Source organism: Glycine soja, chromosome 8 (assembly GCF_004193775.1).
Source record: "Glycine soja cultivar W05 chromosome 8, ASM419377v2, whole genome shotgun sequence".
In the NCBI taxonomy this organism is placed as follows: Eukaryota; Viridiplantae; Streptophyta; class Magnoliopsida; order Fabales; family Fabaceae; genus Glycine; species Glycine soja.
Genome location: NC_041009.1, coordinates 1,936,813 through 1,958,546, shown reverse-complemented (window position 1 = coordinate 1,958,546; position 21,734 = coordinate 1,936,813). Strand labels below are relative to the sequence as shown.

General features: G+C 31.5%; 4 protein-coding genes and 1 pseudogene across 5 annotated transcripts; 2 read left to right on the top strand and 3 right to left on the bottom strand.

The window, feature by feature from the left end:
* The first annotated feature begins 2,698 nt into the window (after positions 1–2,698).
* LOC114421087 (B2 protein-like) lies at positions 2,699–5,335 on the top strand. Its single transcript, XM_028386881.1, has 6 exons — positions 2,699–2,826; positions 2,970–3,649; positions 4,004–4,104; positions 4,302–4,385; positions 4,591–4,701; positions 4,817–5,335. Exons 2-6 carry the CDS (start codon positions 3,034–3,036, stop codon positions 4,886–4,888), a joined length of 984 nt encoding a protein of 327 aa, XP_028242682.1. The 5' UTR covers positions 2,699–2,826; positions 2,970–3,033; the 3' UTR covers positions 4,889–5,335.
* Positions 5,336–10,524: 5,189 nt separating this feature from the next.
* On the top strand, positions 10,525–11,688 carry LOC114423546. The gene has a single exon (XM_028390348.1). The coding sequence runs from the start codon at positions 10,829–10,831 to the stop codon at positions 11,501–11,503; it is 675 nt and encodes a 224-aa protein (XP_028246149.1). The 5' UTR covers positions 10,525–10,828; the 3' UTR covers positions 11,504–11,688.
* An 8-nt stretch (positions 11,689–11,696) lies between these two features.
* LOC114423548 lies at positions 11,697–14,000 on the bottom strand (annotated as a pseudogene).
* Positions 14,001–15,194: 1,194 nt separating this feature from the next.
* On the bottom strand, positions 15,195–17,375 carry LOC114422092 (RNA polymerase II transcriptional coactivator KELP-like). The gene is made up of 3 exons (XM_028388293.1): positions 16,984–17,375; positions 16,787–16,892; positions 15,195–15,494 (listed from the first exon to the last, which is right to left on the bottom strand). Exons 1-3 carry the CDS (start codon positions 17,278–17,280, stop codon positions 15,406–15,408), a joined length of 492 nt encoding a protein of 163 aa, XP_028244094.1. The 5' UTR covers positions 17,281–17,375; the 3' UTR covers positions 15,195–15,405.
* Positions 17,376–19,008: 1,633 nt separating this feature from the next.
* Positions 19,009–21,473, bottom strand: LOC114422617. Of its 2 annotated transcripts, none has more exons than XM_028389068.1 (3): positions 21,214–21,473; positions 20,913–21,149; positions 19,009–19,476 (listed from the first exon to the last, which is right to left on the bottom strand). In XM_028389068.1, the coding sequence occupies exons 1-3, from the start codon at positions 21,390–21,392 to the stop codon at positions 19,470–19,472; spliced, it is 423 nt and encodes a 140-aa protein (XP_028244869.1). In that variant the 5' UTR covers positions 21,393–21,473; the 3' UTR covers positions 19,009–19,469. The 2 variants fall into 2 exon arrangements, with proteins under 2 accessions (XP_028244869.1, XP_028244868.1); XM_028389067.1 differs by having other exon boundaries at positions 19,009–19,437.
* Between the last annotated feature and the right edge of the window lie 261 nt (positions 21,474–21,734).

Here is a 21,734-nt window from a genome sequence, read left to right as displayed (position 1 = left end):
TTTCATTTTAAAAACATCAAATGTATTTAATTTTCTACCTAGAATTAACTATTAGAATGATTAATGGAAAGATATTTTAGAAGGATATATGTATATTTTATTTAACTATATTTGAAAAGTCTTTTAGTTAGTTTGTAATTTTTTAATAACCGAAAAAAATTGTTGGATAAACAATTTTTTTAAAGTAATTTCTAATGTTTTATTAGTAATTTTTAATACTTTTTAAACACAGCTTGAAGTAATATTTTTTAAAATGTCAATTCCTAGTTTTTTTTATATTTTTTCTATTCTTAAAATATTTATTTAATTTTCTTATTACCTTTCTAGATATGTCATTAATGTCATTTTATATTTTCCGGTTACTTCAATAACTAGTTTTATCAAACACTTATGATTTAAGGTCACTTTACTTAAACTTATTTGTTAAAAACACCTACTTCAATAAAATAAATAACTTTTTTTTAGTGTGTTAGTTTAAACTGCTAAAAATAAAGTAGTTTTCGGTTTATTTTGATAAGCAAATCTTATTTTCTTTTTAAGTAAATATTTAAAAAAAAAATATTTAAAAAAAAGTTATTTTATGTTAAACAAACTGACCTTAATAAGTTAGCTTAAAAACTTTTAGTTACTAGTTTTTAGCTAGTTTTTCTGAGAATATATATATATATATATATATATATATATATATATATATATATATATATATATATATATATATATTTTTATGTTTGATGAAATATTTAAATTAATTTTTAATTTTTTATTAGTTAAAAAGTTCACTAACTTATTTGATAAACAAACTTAATTTTTAAGTAGTTTATAACGTTTGAAATAATATTTTTTTAAACACTAACTTTAACTTTTTATCCTTAATCTATTTATCAAATTTTTTACATATCCATTATAAATAATTTATAATTTAATTATTTTTTATTTACTATATTTATAATTTAATAAACTAACTTTTCAATTAATTAATTTTATCGAATATAGTCAACCTTAATATTCTCAATATAGTCAATACTTGATTTTTTTTAACAAATATTCATTAATCTCTTAATCAATATTACCTTTTTTCTTAAACATTTATTTAATAAAAAAAGTTATATAAAAGTTATATCTATCGCAAGCATGCAGATATATATAAAGGGCAAAAGATCCAACAAAACTGGACACATTTGATACTAACTAAATCTCTTAAACATGTCGGTACGGGCTTAAATTCCATTTTTGATAGTGTACTCCACTCTAATAATCTTTTATACTTCGACATAGAATAACCTTCAATTATCAGCTAACAAAAATATCTCTGAACAGACCAAACATGTGAAGGGCAAAAGAAAAATGAAATTAACTTCATCTTTAATCTTTATACATACTTAGTATGTAAATGGGAAAGGTGAAGGAAGGATAAATGTTGATTAACATTTTATGAGGGTTGTTAACAATTTGAAAGTAAATATATTAAATAAAAGCTATATAAAAAACGAAGCAAATATTATATTTAGCTCTTAAGAAAATTTATGAGTTGTAAAAAAAAGGCTCTTAAAAATTTTAAACAATACTCAGATATTCATTAACATGATTCAAAATAGAATATCCGAATATTAATTACGTGTGATTTCTTTAAAAAAGTTAAGAAGAGTTTTGCTAATTAGCACCTAGAAATATTGATTAAATTTTTTTAAAAAAATTGTATAAAAAAATATAATAAAATTGTATTAAAAATCATGAAAATAAATTTTAATGATATTTTTATAAAAAAATATTTTTATTTGTCTGATTAATATCTTAAAGACATTTTTTATATTTGAGATTTATAATGGGAAAGAGGAATGGAGGAGGAGGCTGAAATGGTAATTAGAACCTTAAAAAAAGAAAAAAAAAACAAAAGAAAGAAGGGGTAATTAGAAAGGGGGCACCACCAAACACAGACACAGGTGTCAATAAAGATTCATTGAACATGGCATAAACACCGACGTGCCCGTTTGTCACGGACCACAAAATCATGCACAGTGTAATATACACTCACAGGCTCCACAGTGCTTTCTAGACTACACTTCCATTCCATGTCTTAGCAGCTAAGGAAGTTCAAATAAAGAAGACGACAAAACAAAAAGCAAATGCATATTTTTAACATCATTCTTTGTAACTTAATTCATAACTTAATGGAAGCGATATTTTTAATTATCAAATTACTATTGTTGAGATATGAAAATTCAATTAAATAGTTTTGTATCATTTGGTCTTAGATGTTAATAGTTGAAAATCTGTTATGACAGATAATTAAATGTGGAGAGTGATAGTTATAAGGGAGCATCATTTATGTCTTGATTTGTATGAAAGGAATTGTATTGTAACACTTTAAGAGAAAATTTTCAATAATACATTATATTCTTATCAGTTTTTATTTCTCTCCAAGAACAACATTTTTTTCATTTCTCTTTCAAAAGTTCGAATTACTATTATTCATCTCCTCAATTGCTTCTAACATAAATAATGTAATTTGATTAATCTAACATAGCTTGGTCTTTTATACTTTTTCTTACAGAGTAGTAAAACAACAATTCTTGGTGTGAACTCAAACAAAAGTAAAGACGACTCTATCAGCTTCTGGAAAGTAGGATAGTATACAAAATCAAACCCAACTGCCACCTTCCACCTTCCACTTCACCTTGTCACGTGTACGCGTTTTGGCATCATCATCACTCATCACTCACCTAGGAGCAGAGCACACCACCTAATTTAAATTTAATGGAAAAAAAAAATGACAACACCACCGAAAACAAAATTTCCTCTCACATTTGACAATTACACACGCAACCCGTAAGTAACTTTCCACGAAGTTTCATCTCATCTCATTTTTAATGTCTTATATAATCCAACACTAGTGATTCCTTATCAAATTTTCTCATTCCAAGCAGCACCTGCTCTGAATCCAATTCATTCTTCTTCTTGTTCTTTGTTAGGCAATACAACATTTATTACGCATACTCAAAGTAGCTTCGAAGTTCGTATTTTTATTGGCATATCATGGAGAATAATAATCAGTCGTTTTGGCAATTCAGTGACCAGCTGAGGTTACAGGCATCTAATTTGGCGAACCTTTCTCTAAACGATTCGATTTGGAGCAACAGTTACATCTCCAAGAGGCGTGATGAAAGGATTAATTTTGACATCAAAGTTGGGGGTGAGATCAACTCTTTCAAGTCAAAGGAGCCAGCTTGTGATTACAATGAAAACATGAATGGATCTCTTCTTGCCGTGCCTTACAACAACAATAACATTTTGGGTGTTGGTGGAGTTGGTCTCAATGGAGGCTTCAACAAAGGAATTTACTCCAAGCCTGGTTTTGCCAATCTTAACAACAATATTAACCTGAATATCAATCCTAAGGGACACAAGTTCAAGGATGAAGATGAGCTTTTTCACCCATCCAAACCTTCCAAGAAAAACAACAACATCAACAAAAAGCATGGGGGCAACACCAATAACGATGATAACAGCAAGGATTCCAAGGCTGCTGGCGACAAGAGATTCAAAACGCTGCCCCCAGCAGAGTCTCTTCCTAGGAATGAAACCATTGGAGGCTACATCTTTGTTTGCAACAATGATACCATGGCTGAGAATCTCAAGAGACAACTCTTTGGTATGTTCCTTAATTTCCTAGTTGAGACTCAATTATGCAATTGTTATATTCTTATTATTATCATCTAAGATACTATAGACTTCAGGTTTTTTAATTGCTGTAGTCATACACTGGAACAGAATCCTTGAACTGTTAAATTATCATTAACCTTCAGTATCAATTATCTTGTGCGAAGAATTTTATCCTGTCCCTTTTTCTCTTTTTTCTAACTTCGTACATAAAAATGTTATGATGAATCATTTTTATGATAAAGTTTAATTATACTGATAGCTGTTAGGTGAGGACCCCTGTATACTTGTATATCTGATTGATGCTAATTAAATTCGTTTCATTGGAAAATGTTTGTGGTTTTAGGTCTGCCTCCACGATACAGAGATTCTGTTCGGGCCATTACTCCGGGGTTGCCCCTTTTCCTTTACAACTATTCCACTCACCAACTCCATGGAATCTTTGAGGTGTGTTAAGTGTTAACAATTCAACATCTTCTTTCTCAATTAATTTAGTTTAATTTAATGAGGCTGCTTGTTCTGGAGTCCAATTTGCATTATAAATTATTTATGGATTGGGCCATTAGATTAATTAACCTTTAGCAGCTTCATGTTTTGAATACTTTTTTGGAATTAACTCATAATATGTGGTGGGGTTTGTTCAGGCTGCAAGTTTTGGAGGGTCAAATATTGATCCATCAGCTTGGGAGGATAAGAAGTGCCCTGGTGAATCTCGTTTCCCCGCTCAGGTAACACTGTAATCCAACTCTAAATTGAGAAATTAGGTTATCTAATCATAAATTGTTTATACCGATAACTATCTTACAAGTCATACCGATGATAACATTGGTTGATAGTGTAAAAATTTTGTACACTAATTAATTGTATCGGTATGATTTATGATTTATTACTTCGTGGATGATGCTTAAGATGCTTCATAAATGATGATTGCAGGTACGAGTGATAACTAGGAAAACTTGTGAACCACTGGAGGAGGATTCCTTCAGGCCAATCCTTCACCACTATGATGGTCCCAAGTTCCGTCTTGAGCTGAATGTGCCCGAGGTATTTTATTTTTATCTTCTTGATTGAATATTGGTCCCATTTGAAAGAAGATAACATAGTTCATGTTATTTTTTTTTCTGGTCCACTAAACTCTGTCCCTTTTTTTGGTTTATAGGCGTTGTCTCTGCTGGATATTTTTGCAGAACAAGACACCTTCAGTGACACTTTTAAGGCTTTGCCGGCATAAAAGGAGATAAATAGCAAAATAATACAACAAGAAGAACATCACTCACAGAGACAATAGATAATTAGAGGTTTGGGTTGGTTTGAAAGTTATTAAGTATGGACTTAAGAAGAGAGTCCGAAAGACAAAACAAAATGAATATAACGGAGGACGCTTGGATATTCAACAACCTATATATTTATTACTAGTACTTTTGTATAGAGGATGGTCTATTATACTCATATTATTAAGAGAGAATAGAATAAGGATGAACTATTTTTGCATATGGGTTCTTGTACAAAAACTACAAATTGGCGACAAATGGAAGCCTATATGTTGTAGCTTGTGTTGTGTTCAGAAGGAACTCAAAATATAGTGGAGAAGTGTGAAACCATGGTGGTCCATTTCAGTGTTATTCATACATTATATACGTGTGCTTTAAACATTAATATGCTTTAAAGTTTTTATAAATCTCAACTCAAATCTTAATAGTTCATGTATGACTCAATAAGATATTACCTGGTGCAGGAGGGGTTAATTGTAATTATGGGGTGATTAAGCTAGACTATTAGATTTAGTACTGTTATTTTTCGTAGTCTTAAAATCAACGATTGCATAATCCGTGAGGCTTGGTCGAGATTTAACATTGACCAGGAAATTAGAGTATTATCGTCGTCAAGATTTTGTGCCGTGTCTTTCGGGAATAATGAATGATCTTTTATGAACAAGAAGAAATTGTCATTTCATGAATCATCACAATGGTAGGGTTGAAATTGATGATCGTTGTGACAAGAGTATCAAAAGAGGATTGTGTGTTCTGTTTCGTGATGGCTGTGTTATGTGTACAGAATATTATGAACAGGCTTCATTTCCTAACATGTCGTCAGGTACTCACGGTGTATCATGGTTTAAACGAATGGTCAATATAAAATAAATATAAAAAAAAATACTTAATTGTCTGTTAGGTAAATCATTATCTCATTATAGGTATAGATAAACTTTGAAGGTACGTCGTCTCATAAATTAATAAAAATAAAAATAGAAAATTGGAAGAAAAATAAATTTATTTCACCTTGGTTTCATTGAATAGCTAATAATCAATGAAAGAGATTTTTCGATTAATATATATATATATATATATATAGTCATGGAGTTGTTGCGGTAGGCCGGTAATTGTCAATAATAACCAAAACTGTTGGACTGAGTCGAAACGAAGAAGCATTCTTCTTCCCACAAAATGACAATAGTGTAGTGGACCAACCAACTACACATCTTCATTTTCATATCTTTTGACAATATACTATTTAAATTATTTGTCAATTTTGCAGTTACACGGTTGATATTTGAAGTTTATAAATAAGATATCTGACTCTAATTTTAAAAAGAGTTAAAATACTATCAATTAATTTATTTCTCAAATACAGATAATGTCTAAATTAGCCAGAGTTTTAACAAGTTATTGTTTATATATTAAATTCTCACCTTTTATGAATTCATACATTTTACTTTACTCCATCTTTTCAAATCCTTCCTTTTTCTAATCTACATTTATGCTTATTTTTAAAATTAGTATCAAAATATAATAACTATTGAAATTGATTTTTTAATCGAAAACAACATTATAAAATTTACTTACAAATTATATTACAAACCTTCATATTACCTAAGATAATTATCTATGACTATCTTTATTAAAATTACTATTATTGTATGTATTAAGTATTAGATAATTTTTTAATAAGTTAAAAATTATAAACTTTCTTGTTTGTTTAAAAAAAACTCATAATCGAGGATAAATGAAAAAAATATAATTTTCACAATTAACACAATTGCTTTATACTTTTTTTAATTATGTAATTTTTGATACCGTATTTAGATATGAAATATTCATTAATTTTACCCAACCAATCCTATTTCATATTTTGTTCATGATTCTATCAATATTTAGGATCAAGTGAAAATACAGGCAAATTTGTTACAACTCATTCCAAAAAACATTTTATTAAACATCCTCACTTGTAGTGTTATTTAAATTACACACGTGAATATTATTTTTTTTTCCAAAATGCTTTTTTCACAGCAACATGTTTTCATCATACAAAATATATTTTTGTTATAGTACGAGCGTGTGTACAAAATTCAAAATAAAAATATGTTTCTATTGTAGTTTTGTACACCAAAACATATTTCCACTTTAGATTTTGTACATGCTCCTAAAATACAATAGAAATTATGTAATTTCGGATGCCGACAACGATGGAGGGACAAAATCCGAACATGGACTTGAAAAACAAGAAGAGCCACAACAACAAACACGAGTGAAGAAGAAGTGATAATTATTTTATTTTATTAAAATAATAACAAATTTACTAACGGCATTAGCTTAATTGGACGGAGATGATATAATTGATGCATTTTAAAAAATTTGAGGAACCAAATTAAATTTTTAAAAAATTTAAGAATTAAATTGAATCCTTTAAAAAATTTAGAGACCAAAATGATAATTGATAACTGTGAAGTTTGAGTTAAATTTGATAATCAACTTTGGTTAATAATGATTATAATTTCTTTACTTTATTATTTTTTTAATGAAATAACAAAAAATTTAACATCTTTACAATTTTTAATTAAAAGAAGGCAAAAAAAGAAGAATTCAAGTGCATTAAAGGGAAATAGGTGCAAAAATTAGAAGAAAAACCTTGAAGAAAATTTGAAAGAAGTTGAGTTCGCTTAGCGCGCAATTCAGGCTTAGTCATGGCAGGCTAAATCCCATTGTTGGAAGCTCAACACACCAACACCTTTGTAATATAATTGTTCTTATTATCTATTGAATGCAAATTCTATTTTTATTACTTCTTTACTTCTCTTCATCTTTATTTATGGTTTGATCATCCATACATTAGTTTTAGGAATTATACATGGACAAATGGTAATTTCTAAAGAATTGGGAAAAAATATCTAAACTTAGGGATACAATGACTTTGTTTTGTCTCTGCATACATCTCCATGTTTAATGCGATTTACTATTCAATCTTTGCTTAAGAGAGATAATAGATAAATTAGACTTTTCATCGTGAGGGATTAGGGTTGAGCGTTTTAAAGCTATATATACCTTTAACCCAAAAGGAAATATTAGAAAACATTGTTGATTAATTGTTCAAAATTCATATATAATGATGTCATAAAATAAAATTAGAAATTAATGTTATTTTTTTATCCATAGAAATTAAACATAGTATGAAAGAGTTTATAATATTCACACATTCTCACTTATAAACTCAGTTAGATCCTTTTGATAAAATCAGTTTGCTAGTCGTGCTATTAATGTGAATAAAAAATTATCCTAATTAACCTTATAGGAAATTCAACAAGAATCAAAGTAATATGTTCTTTAATATTTCCTTTGGGTTAAAGGTATATATAGCTTTAATAATACCTTTGAGACATTTATAATAAGTAATGGGTTCATAGCTTAGTGGTAGAGCATTTGACTGTAGATTAAGAGGTCACTGTTCGAACTTGGTTGGGCCTTTAACTGTACTTTTCTTTTCATTTTTAGGCCGAGAAACTTTACTAACTGTTTCGGGCCCTTAATTGTTTTTTTTTTTTTTCATTTTTAGGCAAAGAAATTTCACCCACTGTTACCAACTTAATGTAGGCTAAAATAACATAAGTACAAATATTATTCTTATAGTTAAATATCGATACTTTTTAATCTAAGACATACATTTTAATATATTTTTTTAAACTTTTCTAAAATTTAAGCTATTCAACCCCACATTAACATTAAACTAAATGTACTTCATTTTTAAGTCGATCAAAAGAATGTATGGCACAGGAGAGAAAAAAGAATAAATATTTTCAAGTGTAGAAGACAATTTTGTAAAATTTTTCCTAAAAAAAAGCTTGTAAAAGTTTGGTGTAATTTGATAAATCAACATGAAATAAAAAATCTTAAATTATACGATAAATTCATTTTTAAAATAATCATCATAAACATAGTAAATATTAAAATTTATTATGATTATTTGATCTTGTACTAGTATAATTTTTTTTTTAAAAATGTAACTTAAAAGTATTAAAAATGTCTTTAAGTATACATAAATTTAAATACAGCCTTACCTATTTAATTTATATAAAAAAGAAATAAATACAAAATTTTCACATCATATAATCATGTAAAATTTTAACATGAGAATGAGAACATTCATTCCTTCCACACACATGATATATGACAATCAATGGTGGTATATTGTGCGAAAAGCTTTGCACAAACTCGGCCCGAATTTACATGGTTTTTTTATATTCGTTAATCATAATTGTTTCATGTTTTGCAAGCTAGCTACTCAATATGTATGGTCTTTTACAGAAATCAAAAGAAGGCATTAACATACAATTTTTTTTGGGTAAAAAACAAAAGCTAGTTTCCAATATTCCATCCAATGAAAATTAGCTTTAACCCCGTAGATTGGCAAGGTTACATGTAATTGACAATATACCCCTAGGTACAGATGCAGTGCACTAAGGCATTCTCATGGAAGCAAGGAACGAACCTAGCCCCACCACACCCTCCACAAACTGGGGAGCATCGGTGGCGTCGAGCAAGTTGAGTTTGTGGGTTGATGTGCTTAAGCTTCTGGGTGCGGCTGCGGCTGAGGAGTTATAAGAATTGAAGATTCAACCTAAGACACTTATTTTGACACGGAGTGAATAATTTTAACATATAAAAAGAAGTTAAACAAAAATGTTATGATCCCAATGCCATTGACATGCCTGAAAATCCTCGCATATTTGGACAAATGTCACGGACTAAGTAGACAAAAAGGAAGGTCCCGTGAAGGCATCTTCTTATGTTTCTTAGTAACCCTATTCCTTGATGCGAACCTATGAGCTACGTTGATTTAGATTTCAGGAAAATTCGCCTGCCTCCTTATCCAAAAGTGCTTCAAGTCCAGACAAGAAGTATGGGAATTTTCTTCAGCTCGAAGTAAAAGTTCAACGAATGAACTTATGATTCAATTAGTCCCGTCGTTAAAGATTTGAACGTGACGTTGATACAAAAAATTCAATATTTTTATCAGACCACCTCTGTCTCTTTGTACCAAATAAAACCATTCATATCTGCTCTCAAACCAAACAGAAATTGGATTACTATGGAAAAAAAAACTGTAAAAAAAAGTTATACAATAGAGAGAGAGAGAGAAGACGCAAAATATGAGATAAGACGGTCATATAATGAAAAAATGAAAATGTAAAAAAAAAAGACAGAAGAAAAATACTATTGTAAACAATATTGTATGATTTTATTGTATAAATAAGTTAGTGATATCCAAAAATACTATCATAAAACCTGCAAGTTGCACCTTTTATACTATATTGTATGATTCATGAATGGCGATTTTGATTAATAACACGGTGAATTGACGTAAAGTAAAAATGATGGTTTTTCACTGTTTAATTTAATTTCTTCCATCACTTTAGTTCTTGAAAAATGTTCAAAGTAGACTCCCTTTTGAAGTGTTTATGTGCAAGGAAGAGAGAAATTGGGAAAAAGAAACAAGGGAAGGAAGATAGATAAATTGAGAAATCTGACAGGTAAAGAGATAAGTAGAAAGAAAAATTGTGGGTAAGTGGGATGAAAGAGAAACTGAGTGTATAACAAATGCATTGAAACAATTTTCACCAGGAAAAAAAGAAGAAAACATAGAGGGGTATAAGGGCCAGCAAACAGCAGAGCCTCTGGAGCGGATATTTGAAATAAATGTGCTCCTCAACACCAATAAATTTGAGAATCCACCTCTCATTCTGTTGTTTTCCCTTTGTTTTTGTCAAAGCAGTTCCCAACGGTCCAATTTCACATGCGCGCCGCTAAGAATTAAAATAATCAAATTAAGTCCAAACAGGACAGCAACGTTGGGTGACATATGAGGACAAGTTTTCGCACAACAAATTTCAAACTTAAATATGAGCTTCGAGTGGAGTGTAGTTACTAGCACTGAAATCAAGCAAATGGGGAATTGCTCTATGAAGGGTACCACTGGAGAGTGTCACCACTCTATTCGTGTTATGTGTGACAGTGGTGCCATTTTGCAGTTCAAAGCTCCCAAAACAGTAGCTCAAGTGCTTCAACATTACCCGGGTTATGGTATTTTCCGCCAGGGTCATGCCTCATCACCTTTGCCAGAGCAAGAGACTTTAAGCTATGGTCTTTTCTATTATCTTCTCCCTCTGAAGGAGGTTCAAGTGGAGCACCAAGAAAGTTGCTGCGACAAAGTCCGAGTTTCAGAGGAAATGTGCAAATCTGCAGCATCAGCATGTGATTATGTTGAGAAATTGTCAAATTGGTCAGCCCTTGAAGTGCTGCCAACAGCAAAGAATGGGGTTTGGAGAGTGAAGTTGGTGATTGACCCTAGACAACTTGAGAAGATTTTGTCTGAGCAGGTGAATACTGAAGCGCTGATTGAGAAGATGAGGATGGCTGCAACTGCATGTTCTACTACTACTCCTTCTCCTTCAAGGACCCCAACCCCAACCATGAGCTCTAGGAAACTACTGGGGTGGAAGACAACACTCTTCAATGCGAAAATTGCTAAAGACACTTCCCCTGCAGCCTCTAATTTCTTTTTGGGTTCCTGTTAGGGAAAGCTTTTCTAATTTCTATTTGTATAATCTATCTATATATGCAGAAAAGCATTTAGTATGCTAGCTAGCTTTTCTCTAAACAATAGTGGGTCCATTTATGATGTATTTGGACTACCTGTCCAAATATTAATCTTGTGATATGGATGTAATGTAAGGATTATTAAACATTTTTCAGTTTTGAATGTTGGAGTGAAAAGTCTGAGCTTTCATCTTTGTAAAAGGCATAGTTGTGGTTGAATTGTGCATCCACCGATTCAAATATGATATGTAAATACACTATCATGCAATTAGATCCATTTCCTATTATTCAGCCCCACAAGTAAAATGGCCATGCATCGTTGGGTATGACACTAGTCCTATTTGTTTAGTAATCAGCACCACTGAGAATCCTTCTTAGATCCCACTTCTGCTGTGTGGTCATCCTTGATGGAAACATAACATCAAACTTGATTCTGAGATTTCCTTTCTTGCCAGGTTTCTTTGGGATGGGCATGCACCCTCATTTGGGACCACCAGCTCATAGCCTGATTTTACAATATCTGTGACTTGGATTGTGAGATCTCTTCCATCCAAGGTAGTCAAGTTGAGAGTCTTTCCTTTGAGAGCATCTACAAGTAATATCTTCTGGATCACTACAAGATCATTTCTTTCCCTCTTGAAAATAGCATGAGGCCTCTCATCCAACATAAAAAATTAGATCAGCTGGAGCATACCATTGTTCTTTGTTGCATTTCCCAGGAAAAGTGATTTTTGTGCCCTTTCTCCAACCAGGTTTTATGTCTATCTTCAAGATTTCTTCTTGCAGACTTTAACACTCTGCCAAAACAAAACAAAAAATAGAGGGCTCTTAGTGGAATTGAAATGAGGAGGCAAAAATGAAAAATATATATGCTCCAACTTTTTTATGTTGAAAGAAATTCGATCCAAATAGCCAAGTTCAACAGGAAATAAGCCTTATATTTAAATAAACCAAAGAAATATAGTTTACATAACACAAGCCTGATATTAACACAATGAAACACATTTTACATAGCACATAACATTAACGGCCAAGGGGGCAAACGCAAATCCCCAAAACAATTAAATTTCACCTTCCTTGTGGGCACAGCATACAGATAAATGTTTAGGTATGTGTGACTTCACAAACGTCAAACGTGCATGATCAAGCCAAATAAATGTAACGCCAAAGAAAAAAAACCTACGAAAACAACATCGAGTATAGAATCCAAACATAATAATGATAAAAACACCAATAATAATAATGACAACCAAACAAAAGGACAGACAGCCAAGGCACGGTACCATGTAAACTATCCAAGATTTATCGTGCTTTGCAAAAAAAAAAAAAAAAAAACCAAGATTTATCGTACAACAATAAAAAAGAAAAAGAAAGCATCATAATTTTCTTTAATACAATTGCATATTAGCACTTGGCAGCAAAAAAAAAACCATTTGATAACAGTTAAGGTTACACAAAAGTGGTTTTAGGTTCAATGTTTCAATTTTCTCTATAAAAAAAAAAGGTTCAATGTTTCAATTCAAAGGCCTTGTAGCCAATACAAACTCGCGATGTTAATTAATGACAGTAGTTGTATGTATCATGAATTTACATCGGCCCTTTCAATTCTGTTATGGACAAAACTTAGGTGTTTTTAGTGCTATTTTTCAATCAAAATGTCAACATAAATCACTGTTATGAAACTTCAATTCTGATTAAAAAACGGCAACAGTATACCTAATGCATGCAATGAAGCAAAGAAGGGCATGAATTAGATAAGTGCCCGAATTTATCAGAAACAGTCCTTGACCTTATACTTCTTTTTGCAACCCTTGTAAAGGTCTTCAAGGATACAAATCAAGCTGCATTCACTCACCACTGCAAGCCTCATATTCCCATCGCCATTTTCTTTGCTGAAGCTATTAGACTCAATGGGATAGTGATCACCGTAAAAGTCATACAACTGGCGCTTCTTAGGGTCACTGAGCACATCATAGGCCTCAGAAACCTGCTTCAACTTGGCCTCAAACTCTTCCTTCCTAAGAGGGTCTTGATCATGGTTCTCATCTGGGCCATTTCATGGCCAACTTTTTATAAGCCTTCTTCAACTCTTCATCCGTGGCATCATGCCTCACCTTCAGTTTTTTGTAGTAGTCACCAGCACCCATGTCAACACCAACAGAACTAGTTGTTCTGCGTGAAAATCAGTGCTTTATCAAGGGAAGAAACATTCTATGCTTTTGTAAATGGTCAATGACTTTGTGTAAGTGGCTGCAAAAAGGTTAGGTAGATAGTAGTGGAAATCATGCCTTAGAAGAGATTAAGAGAAGATAAACATTGAAACAGAGGAATGACATGATAAAAAATATATTTCATTAAGAATAATACTAATGTAACTAATAATAATGAATATTTTTATTCTATTATTCATTTATGTTGTAATTACATGTATAATTGATTGTTCATTCTAGTATTCTATTATATGTTAATAAATTATTATCATCATTATTATCATCAATAATCAATTATATTTATCAAAATTTAAAAACTAAAAAAAAAGAGAAAAAAAAATTATGCACCAGCCGTGTAAAAAGTTTAATACAGTCATCCAATAATCACAATTCATCATGTATGATAAATTTATTAACTTTTAAAATAATTATATTAAAGTAATTCAAACAATGATCTATAATTTAATGAAGATGTAAAATTATTTTACATCGTCAGGGAATAGACGCTAAACTTCTAAAAAAATATTTTCAACTTAAGAAAAAATGATTATACGATTGTATAATTTTTTTTACACAATCGTCTAATTACAATTCACCATTTATGATAAGTTTATTGACTTTTAAAATAATTATCTTAAAATAATTTAAATAATGATTTGTAATTAGATAACAGTTGTAAAATTACAACACCAGTACATCAACATTAGTCTTTTTAAAATTTCAGAAACTAAAAAACACAAATTGTTATGTTTTTGAGTTTTGATATTTCAAAAATCAAAGTCGTCTAAAATAACTTTGATTCTAGTAAAGAATGGAAATGACCTCGGGCCTCCTGGGCTTTAGCATCGTTTCTAACACATTCTAATTTTTCAAAATCTACTCAGCATAAAATCACAACACGTCACTATCACACAGCTTCCCAAAAAACCAGATCCAATATAAACACTTAGCAAGTTCCGCTTAAGCATCGAATTCTCTGCATTCAAATTCATATAAGTGACCTTACATTCATAATCCCACGGCTCAATTTTTTTTTTCTATTAACTTTGTTTAGTTTGAAAAATAAAATAAATGGTAAGGATTATAGTTTCGCTTTCTTTGTCTCTATTTGACCACAGACAATCTACCTAATAATTTTATCCGTTGGGACACAATGTGGTCATGATTAGCCGCAGTTTGCACCATAATCCAATGCTTTTGCAGCACGTTACCAAATTGAACCCAAAACCATCGCAAACTACTAACAGGAAATGCTATGACAACTTAAGCTATGTTTGAATTACCATTTGTAGGTATTTAAAGTACGTTAGGAGAAGCATGCTTTTTGATACTTTAGATAAGGTTGAAAAACACGTTAGGACTTAGGAGAAGCATGCTTTTTGTTACTTTTGGGTTGAAAGTAATTTTGGAAGGATGGCAAGGGTAATCCAAAAACATGCACGTAAGAAACTGAGTTAAAAGGGCATTCAAGGAAATAACAGAATTAAATGTATTGAGTTTTTAAAGTTACTGGCATTCAGTTTAGTCTTCCTGAAATGGCTTTAGGCACTCAGGTTGCAAAACACTTAAACAGTGACTCCAAGTCCTTTAACAAAATGGTCCAATATCAAAGAGGCACCATGGTGCGGTGCAGGATATATTCAACAAAAAGAAACAAGCAAAGCCATGTGTCAACTTGACTCCATTTTCTTAATGGCTTTTTCTATGGCAGGCACATTTTTCTTAAAGGCTGACCACTGCTCTTCTGTCAAACTTATTCCTGAAACACAAAGTCAGAATTCGAAAACAACCTTCAATTATTGACCAGCATCATGAGTCGTATAAGGAAACGAAAATTATATATATATATCTATATATAGAAGGCCAAATTGCTACCATCAGCACCACTTTTCTGAAGCAGTAGCAACAAATCTTATTTTCTTTTCATAGTTCTAGGTTAGATAAGAGAAGAAAAACTTTTTCAGTAACAGACAACACATATACTTAATGCAGATACAGAATTTTGCTTTTTCTATATAGTATAAAAGCTGATATGATTGTTAGTAAAAGGTTCCGTTTATCAATCTACACATGGGCATTACAACCACCAAGCATCAAGTTAAAAAAATCAAATGCAGAACAGTACTAATCTCGCTACTCAATAAGGGTAGGGTTTCACATTAAACAGGAATGCAACACTGGATAGGCTCAAATATGCATAAGCACTTTCATGCTAAGCTACAGAGGAGTTTCTTAATTGGATGATTTTGGCATGCCAACTGCAACACTGAGGGCTTCTATCTAGTCAAATTGGCAACATAGAGTGGATAGGTGTAGTCCAATGAAAAATGCAACCAAACTTAAATTGAAGACAGGTAGTTTCAATTCAAGACATTTTAATGGTCTGTGTAAGGAATAAATATAGACCAGTCCAGTTAACATAATGAAGTAATGCTGAGACTGAGGGAAGAACCCCAGTCCCCAACCCATTTTGGTCCAAATGTTTTCCTACACTGCTACTGTTTCAAAAGCTAATCTTAATCTATAACTAAGTCCCCAAACTTTTTTTTATGTGCCCAACTAGACTGTCATGTAATGTGAAATGCTAAAATTGAGCTGAAACTGAAGACAATTTCAAACAGAAATGCAGCTATTTATTATAAAAGGCTATAGTCATGGTTAATGACTTTGATTTCGAATGCACTGCATTCAGAAGGCATGCATGAATCATTACACAGCACGAAGTCAACATACATATCACAAAGTCCCAAAAAATGCCGAGAGATATCTAAAATGTGTTGAACTCCAACACCTTAACCATTAGGGAAAGATGTGTTCAGAAACCACAGAACATCATAAAGGAACGTTTTTTTGTTCTCCTCTCTGCTAATTAGGTTAAAGTTAATGACAAGGTTCAGTACATATGGTTAAAAAACTTGAAGCAAAACCACAACCAACCCCTATTTCGAAAAATCAAAAACTTTCAGACCCCCCACAATTCCTTTGCAGAAAGAATCAGCATAATCGAAAAAAAAAAAAAAAGCTTAAAGGAAAGAAATAACAGTATGTAACCTTTGGAAGTAGGAAGTTCCTTGCCATCCTTTTTATAATACTCCCGAATGGAGACCAATGTTTTCCCTCTGAAATCCTGAATCGTCACCCTTCTCTTATCTGAAAGCTGAAACCACCACAAAAAAAAAAATCATTTTTCCCCATTGCCACCTGCAAATGACCAAAAGGGGTTCAGGGAAAAGAAAGAAAAAACAGACCCTGCAGATGATGAGATCGCCTTCATCATCGTACTCCTTGCCCTTGGAACCTCCTCCTAGTTCTTCTTCTTCATCTTCATCTTGTTGTTGTTGTTTCTGTCGTTGTTCTTCTTCTTGGAGAAAAGCCTTCACGACCTGTTTGACAAAGGCTTTGAAATAAGGCTGAGACAGGTCGAGGCCAAGGTGTTCGGAGGCCTGTTTTCGAATCTTAGACTCAGTAACCTCGTCCATGTCCGATTCTTGCAAAATCCTACGCACAGTTTCTTCGATTCTTCCTTTGGTTTCGGTGTCGTCCATTTTTGTTGCACTGATTTCTCTGACACAGAAGCAATCTAAGAAATTTCGGAGAGAGCCGGAAACGGGAATGTCACTGGGCGGATCTAAATTTTTTTCCTGATAAAAAATAATACAAAATAATATCATGATAAAAGAAATTTAAATTATTTAATTTTCAATAAATTATAATTGTTTTTATGTATTTTTATTTTTTGAAATTTTTTAATGACTTTTTCATTATCAATTAATTTGAATTTTTTTAATCTTTGCATCAATCAAATTTTTCTATTTTTTTTTCTCAATCCTTAAGGAACAGACTAATGCTAAAAGAGACAATTTATTTGTATGATAAGGAAAATAATTGTGTATTTTTATATAAGTGTTATACGAAATTTGAAATTATATCTTTTAAGATTTGTTTAACCAATTTTTTATCTCTTATTTTTATTATTTTTATCCAATTTAATATATTATTATATTAATATGTTTTCAAAAATGTAACAATCTAATATATTAAAACAATTTAATCTATCTTTTCTCTTACTAAAAGATATATTATTTAATTAATCTTTATCTAAATAATTATTGAATTGTTTTTTAGATGTTACATAAAATGGTATGTTCTGTATAGTATATTTTTGTGTTATTGCAATAATAATGAGAATTGAACAAATGTGATTGGACTTAAGCATGGAATTTTTGTATTAAATATCTTATGTTTGTTTAGACTATGGGTTAAAAAATTCAATGGGATAATATATAATTATTATGTGGACAATTTTTTTTATATACATTATACATTAACAACTAAAAAAAATCTGGTGGGGGAAAATTTTTTGTATCAAAGTTATTTGTAATTATTGTTTTTTTAACAAATTATAAGTATTCTCTTTCAAAGGACTCAAACTTTGAAACTATTAACTAATATGAAAAGTCTCATCAATTGATTCACAAATTTGGCATTATCTAAATTAATTAATTGTGAGGAATATAATGAGAAAATAATAGTTAACAAGAAAATAATATTTAGTTTTTAATCATAATCCCCAAAATCTTATTTATTAAAAAATTACTCAATGAAAATATGATTTTATTAATAAAATACACGATGAAATTTCGTTTCTATTGATTTTTTTTTTTACACTCCCCCTTACACAAAAAAATATGATTCTGGTGTTTATTTTGTCAATGAAATGAGTGTCTGTGAAAAGGGTATTTTAGAAAGAAAAAAAAAATAAATCACGCGTGGGGCTGTAATAGCAAATTTGAGGTGAGAATAGCAGTTCCCTTGACCCAATTCTTTTTGGGATGCAACTTTTAAAGCCCAGCCGGCCGACAAGTCACCAAAGATGCCCATAATTTAGACAAATTTACAAGCCAAGGTTAAGGGTCACCACCCCAGCCAGGTCAACTGCTCAGGAAGCAACACTCGGGATTTCTCCCAAATAAGTTAACAAACAGCATTGTGCGGCTCAAGTCTAGCTAAGCCAACCACCAAGTTTATGTTTTGACTGATGTAAATAGATAGAATGAAATGAAAATAAATAAAACAAAATTATCATTTTTTTCAATTCCTTTCATATTGAAGGAAACAAAATATAAACATAAATAATATAATAAGATTAAATAAGCAAATAGTTTTCATTACATTTCATCTTCATTTTACCAATTCAAACAATGGAATATAATATTATTAATTTTTTATATTCCATTCTTTTCTACCTATTCAAACATAGCCTAAAATAATTATAGAAGATATAAGATGAGTTAAATAATTAAGGGAGAAAAAAAAGATCACAAGATTCGATCTCGTTTGTTTACAAAATTCACATTCTAATGAATTAATATTTATCGATAAAAAAAACCTAAAAACCTAAAGTAACTATAATGATAGATAACTGATGATGAATGAAAAAAGCGGTAGAGATTCAAGGAAATCCAGTGAACATGATTACATGGCATCACCCTATTTCCTAATGCATGTATAAGACTTACATAGATTTCCATAATCCTCACAGAATATTATTTGTAACATTTGTAGCAGACCACAACATCAACATTTTCTTTACCCCTCCTCTTCCTTAAAGCTCTTGCTTTTGTCACCTCGATAGAGCGATGACTGTAATATTCCTCCCAAACATTTACCTCTTAGATTTCTTCGAACTTTCCTTTTTGTTACTGTAAAATTTGGCACCATTTTACAACACCATTTAGAAGCTACAGAGGTACGTGAATGATCAGAAAATCGTGACAAATTATAGAGCTCAGATTTTCAAACAGAATATCACCCACCTCAGCTCACTCTATAAGATCAATACATACGTTTGAACAATAATTTAGGTTATAACTAATTCAGATACTCTAAGTTTTCCCCTGGAATACTAATTTTCCTAGGAGCACAGAAAGGAAACAAGGCAAGACACTTGCGTGACAAATACTTGTTCCCAACCTTTTCAATTATCTGTATAAACTTCAAAGCATGTACAATAATCCAGAAATAAAGTGGAAAACAGATGCATAATCAGATTATGTGTGTTTTAGTGAAATCAAAGTATCATGCAGGTCTAATACATTCACAATATCACAAAGAACTTCTGCCCAACTAACACCTGTTCCCAACCAGACATGCCAAATCAATACTTGAGGCGTTCGATAATCAAACACCTACATCAGAACTTCCTTGTATTCCTTGAGAAGATACTGTTCACAAAAGGGTGAAACTCAACCTTGTTTTTTTTTACCTTGGTTTTGGACATTCTTATTCAACATACCTAGGAGCCACTAGTTAGTGCTTCAATGCATGTTTTTTGCAAATAGTACAGTTCTAGTAGGAAAGTCCGAAGAGGAAACAAAATGTAAACTGAAGTTATGGGAATAAAATGGTGTACAACAAGGAAGGAAAGTTTAGTAAGGTGCATTCTAGCACTGACATGAAGGTGAAAATTGGAAATTAAACCATACAGTTAGGTGGTGACTTGGAGCTATGATCTATCATAAATACAAAGTGATGTAAATCATAACCAACTAAAATCACACCTATGATGGTTTGGAGTTTGGACTTTGGATACATGAGAGAAAGTCCAATAGAAATCCCAGTTAGAAGAATTGATCAGGTCGATGATAACTGATCAGAGAATAGAGGTAGAGACCATGAGAGATTTAGAGTGAGACCATGAAAAAGGATTTACAATCAAATGGCCTCTCTGAAGAATTGGTTTCGGATAAAACATAGTAGTGTTTTTGAATTCACCTAATCAACCCCACCTAGTGGGAAAAGAATTTGATTGTAACTGTTGATACTCTTCTCAACAACAATAATATGTTATCCCATTAGGTTAGCAGAGGATGCCATTGGACTTGTTCAAAAACCAAATTTTCAAGGACAATGTTGACCATGAGATCCCTTATAATAATTCCTCTAATATCCTTGGTTTTCTTCTACCTTTTTTCATAATGCTAAAGACCATACAATCTAACACATGTCCGAACCACCTTGTCCTTAAATGATAGTCATCTTCTACTCAATATAAGTGTCATGCCTCTCTACGTTTATGTTAAAGAATGGAAAAAACGATAGCCATCAAAAAGTGAAAATTGAATCCCCAGGAATTGAAAATACAAGACAGTGAATAGTACTGTTGTTGCAGGTGTACCTTGTGTTGGAGTCAGTGGCAATGGGTGTTTTAGTTTTACCACTTCCGGAGACAACCTCGTCCATGCTTTGTCCTTGGCGCCTATACCTACCACCAGATGCCACAAATGCAGGGCATGGCCTGTAAGCCTTTATAGGCCACCACCCAAAGCCTGGTACTGTAGCAATCCCACCCTGAATCCTTCCTTCACCATTGCATCCTTGCTCCACTTCTTCTCTTCCACACGCCTTACAACCACTGAAAAAACACCTCTAATTAGTTGTTGCTGTTTTCCATGCAAGAGACAAGACAAAACATATACCTGGTCAATTCTGGTGAAGGAGAAGGACCCTCTTCGATAACAGATGTTGGAGGGGAAGGAGAGCACAGTGAAACAGTTAACTTAGAAGAAGAAAGAGAAGGGTAAGTGGGAATTGGCCATGAGATTCTGTAGTTACACAACTGAGGCGTCGAAGGAACTAAGAAAACAGATATTGTCATTCTCTCTCGCCTCGCACTCTCTGGAGCGGATAACGTGCGCCACTAATTTAATTTTATTAACCTCTCCAAATCGAATATGAGGCTCGTAAGTGATATCGAGGTGGCCACTTCACACTTCACAAGGCTCTTCGAAGTATCATTAAGTTTAGCAGCAAATTTTCTATTTTATAAAGTCTTGCTAAACATATTCAAGATTTATTATAATTATAATTTAATTCAATTATTATTCGAATTATCCATTAACTATTCTTCTAGCACCTTACTAAAAAATTTATAACATAACAAATTAACTCTCTCCAATATTTCTTTTACTTGATTATATTGTTTCAAAGAATAATGTCA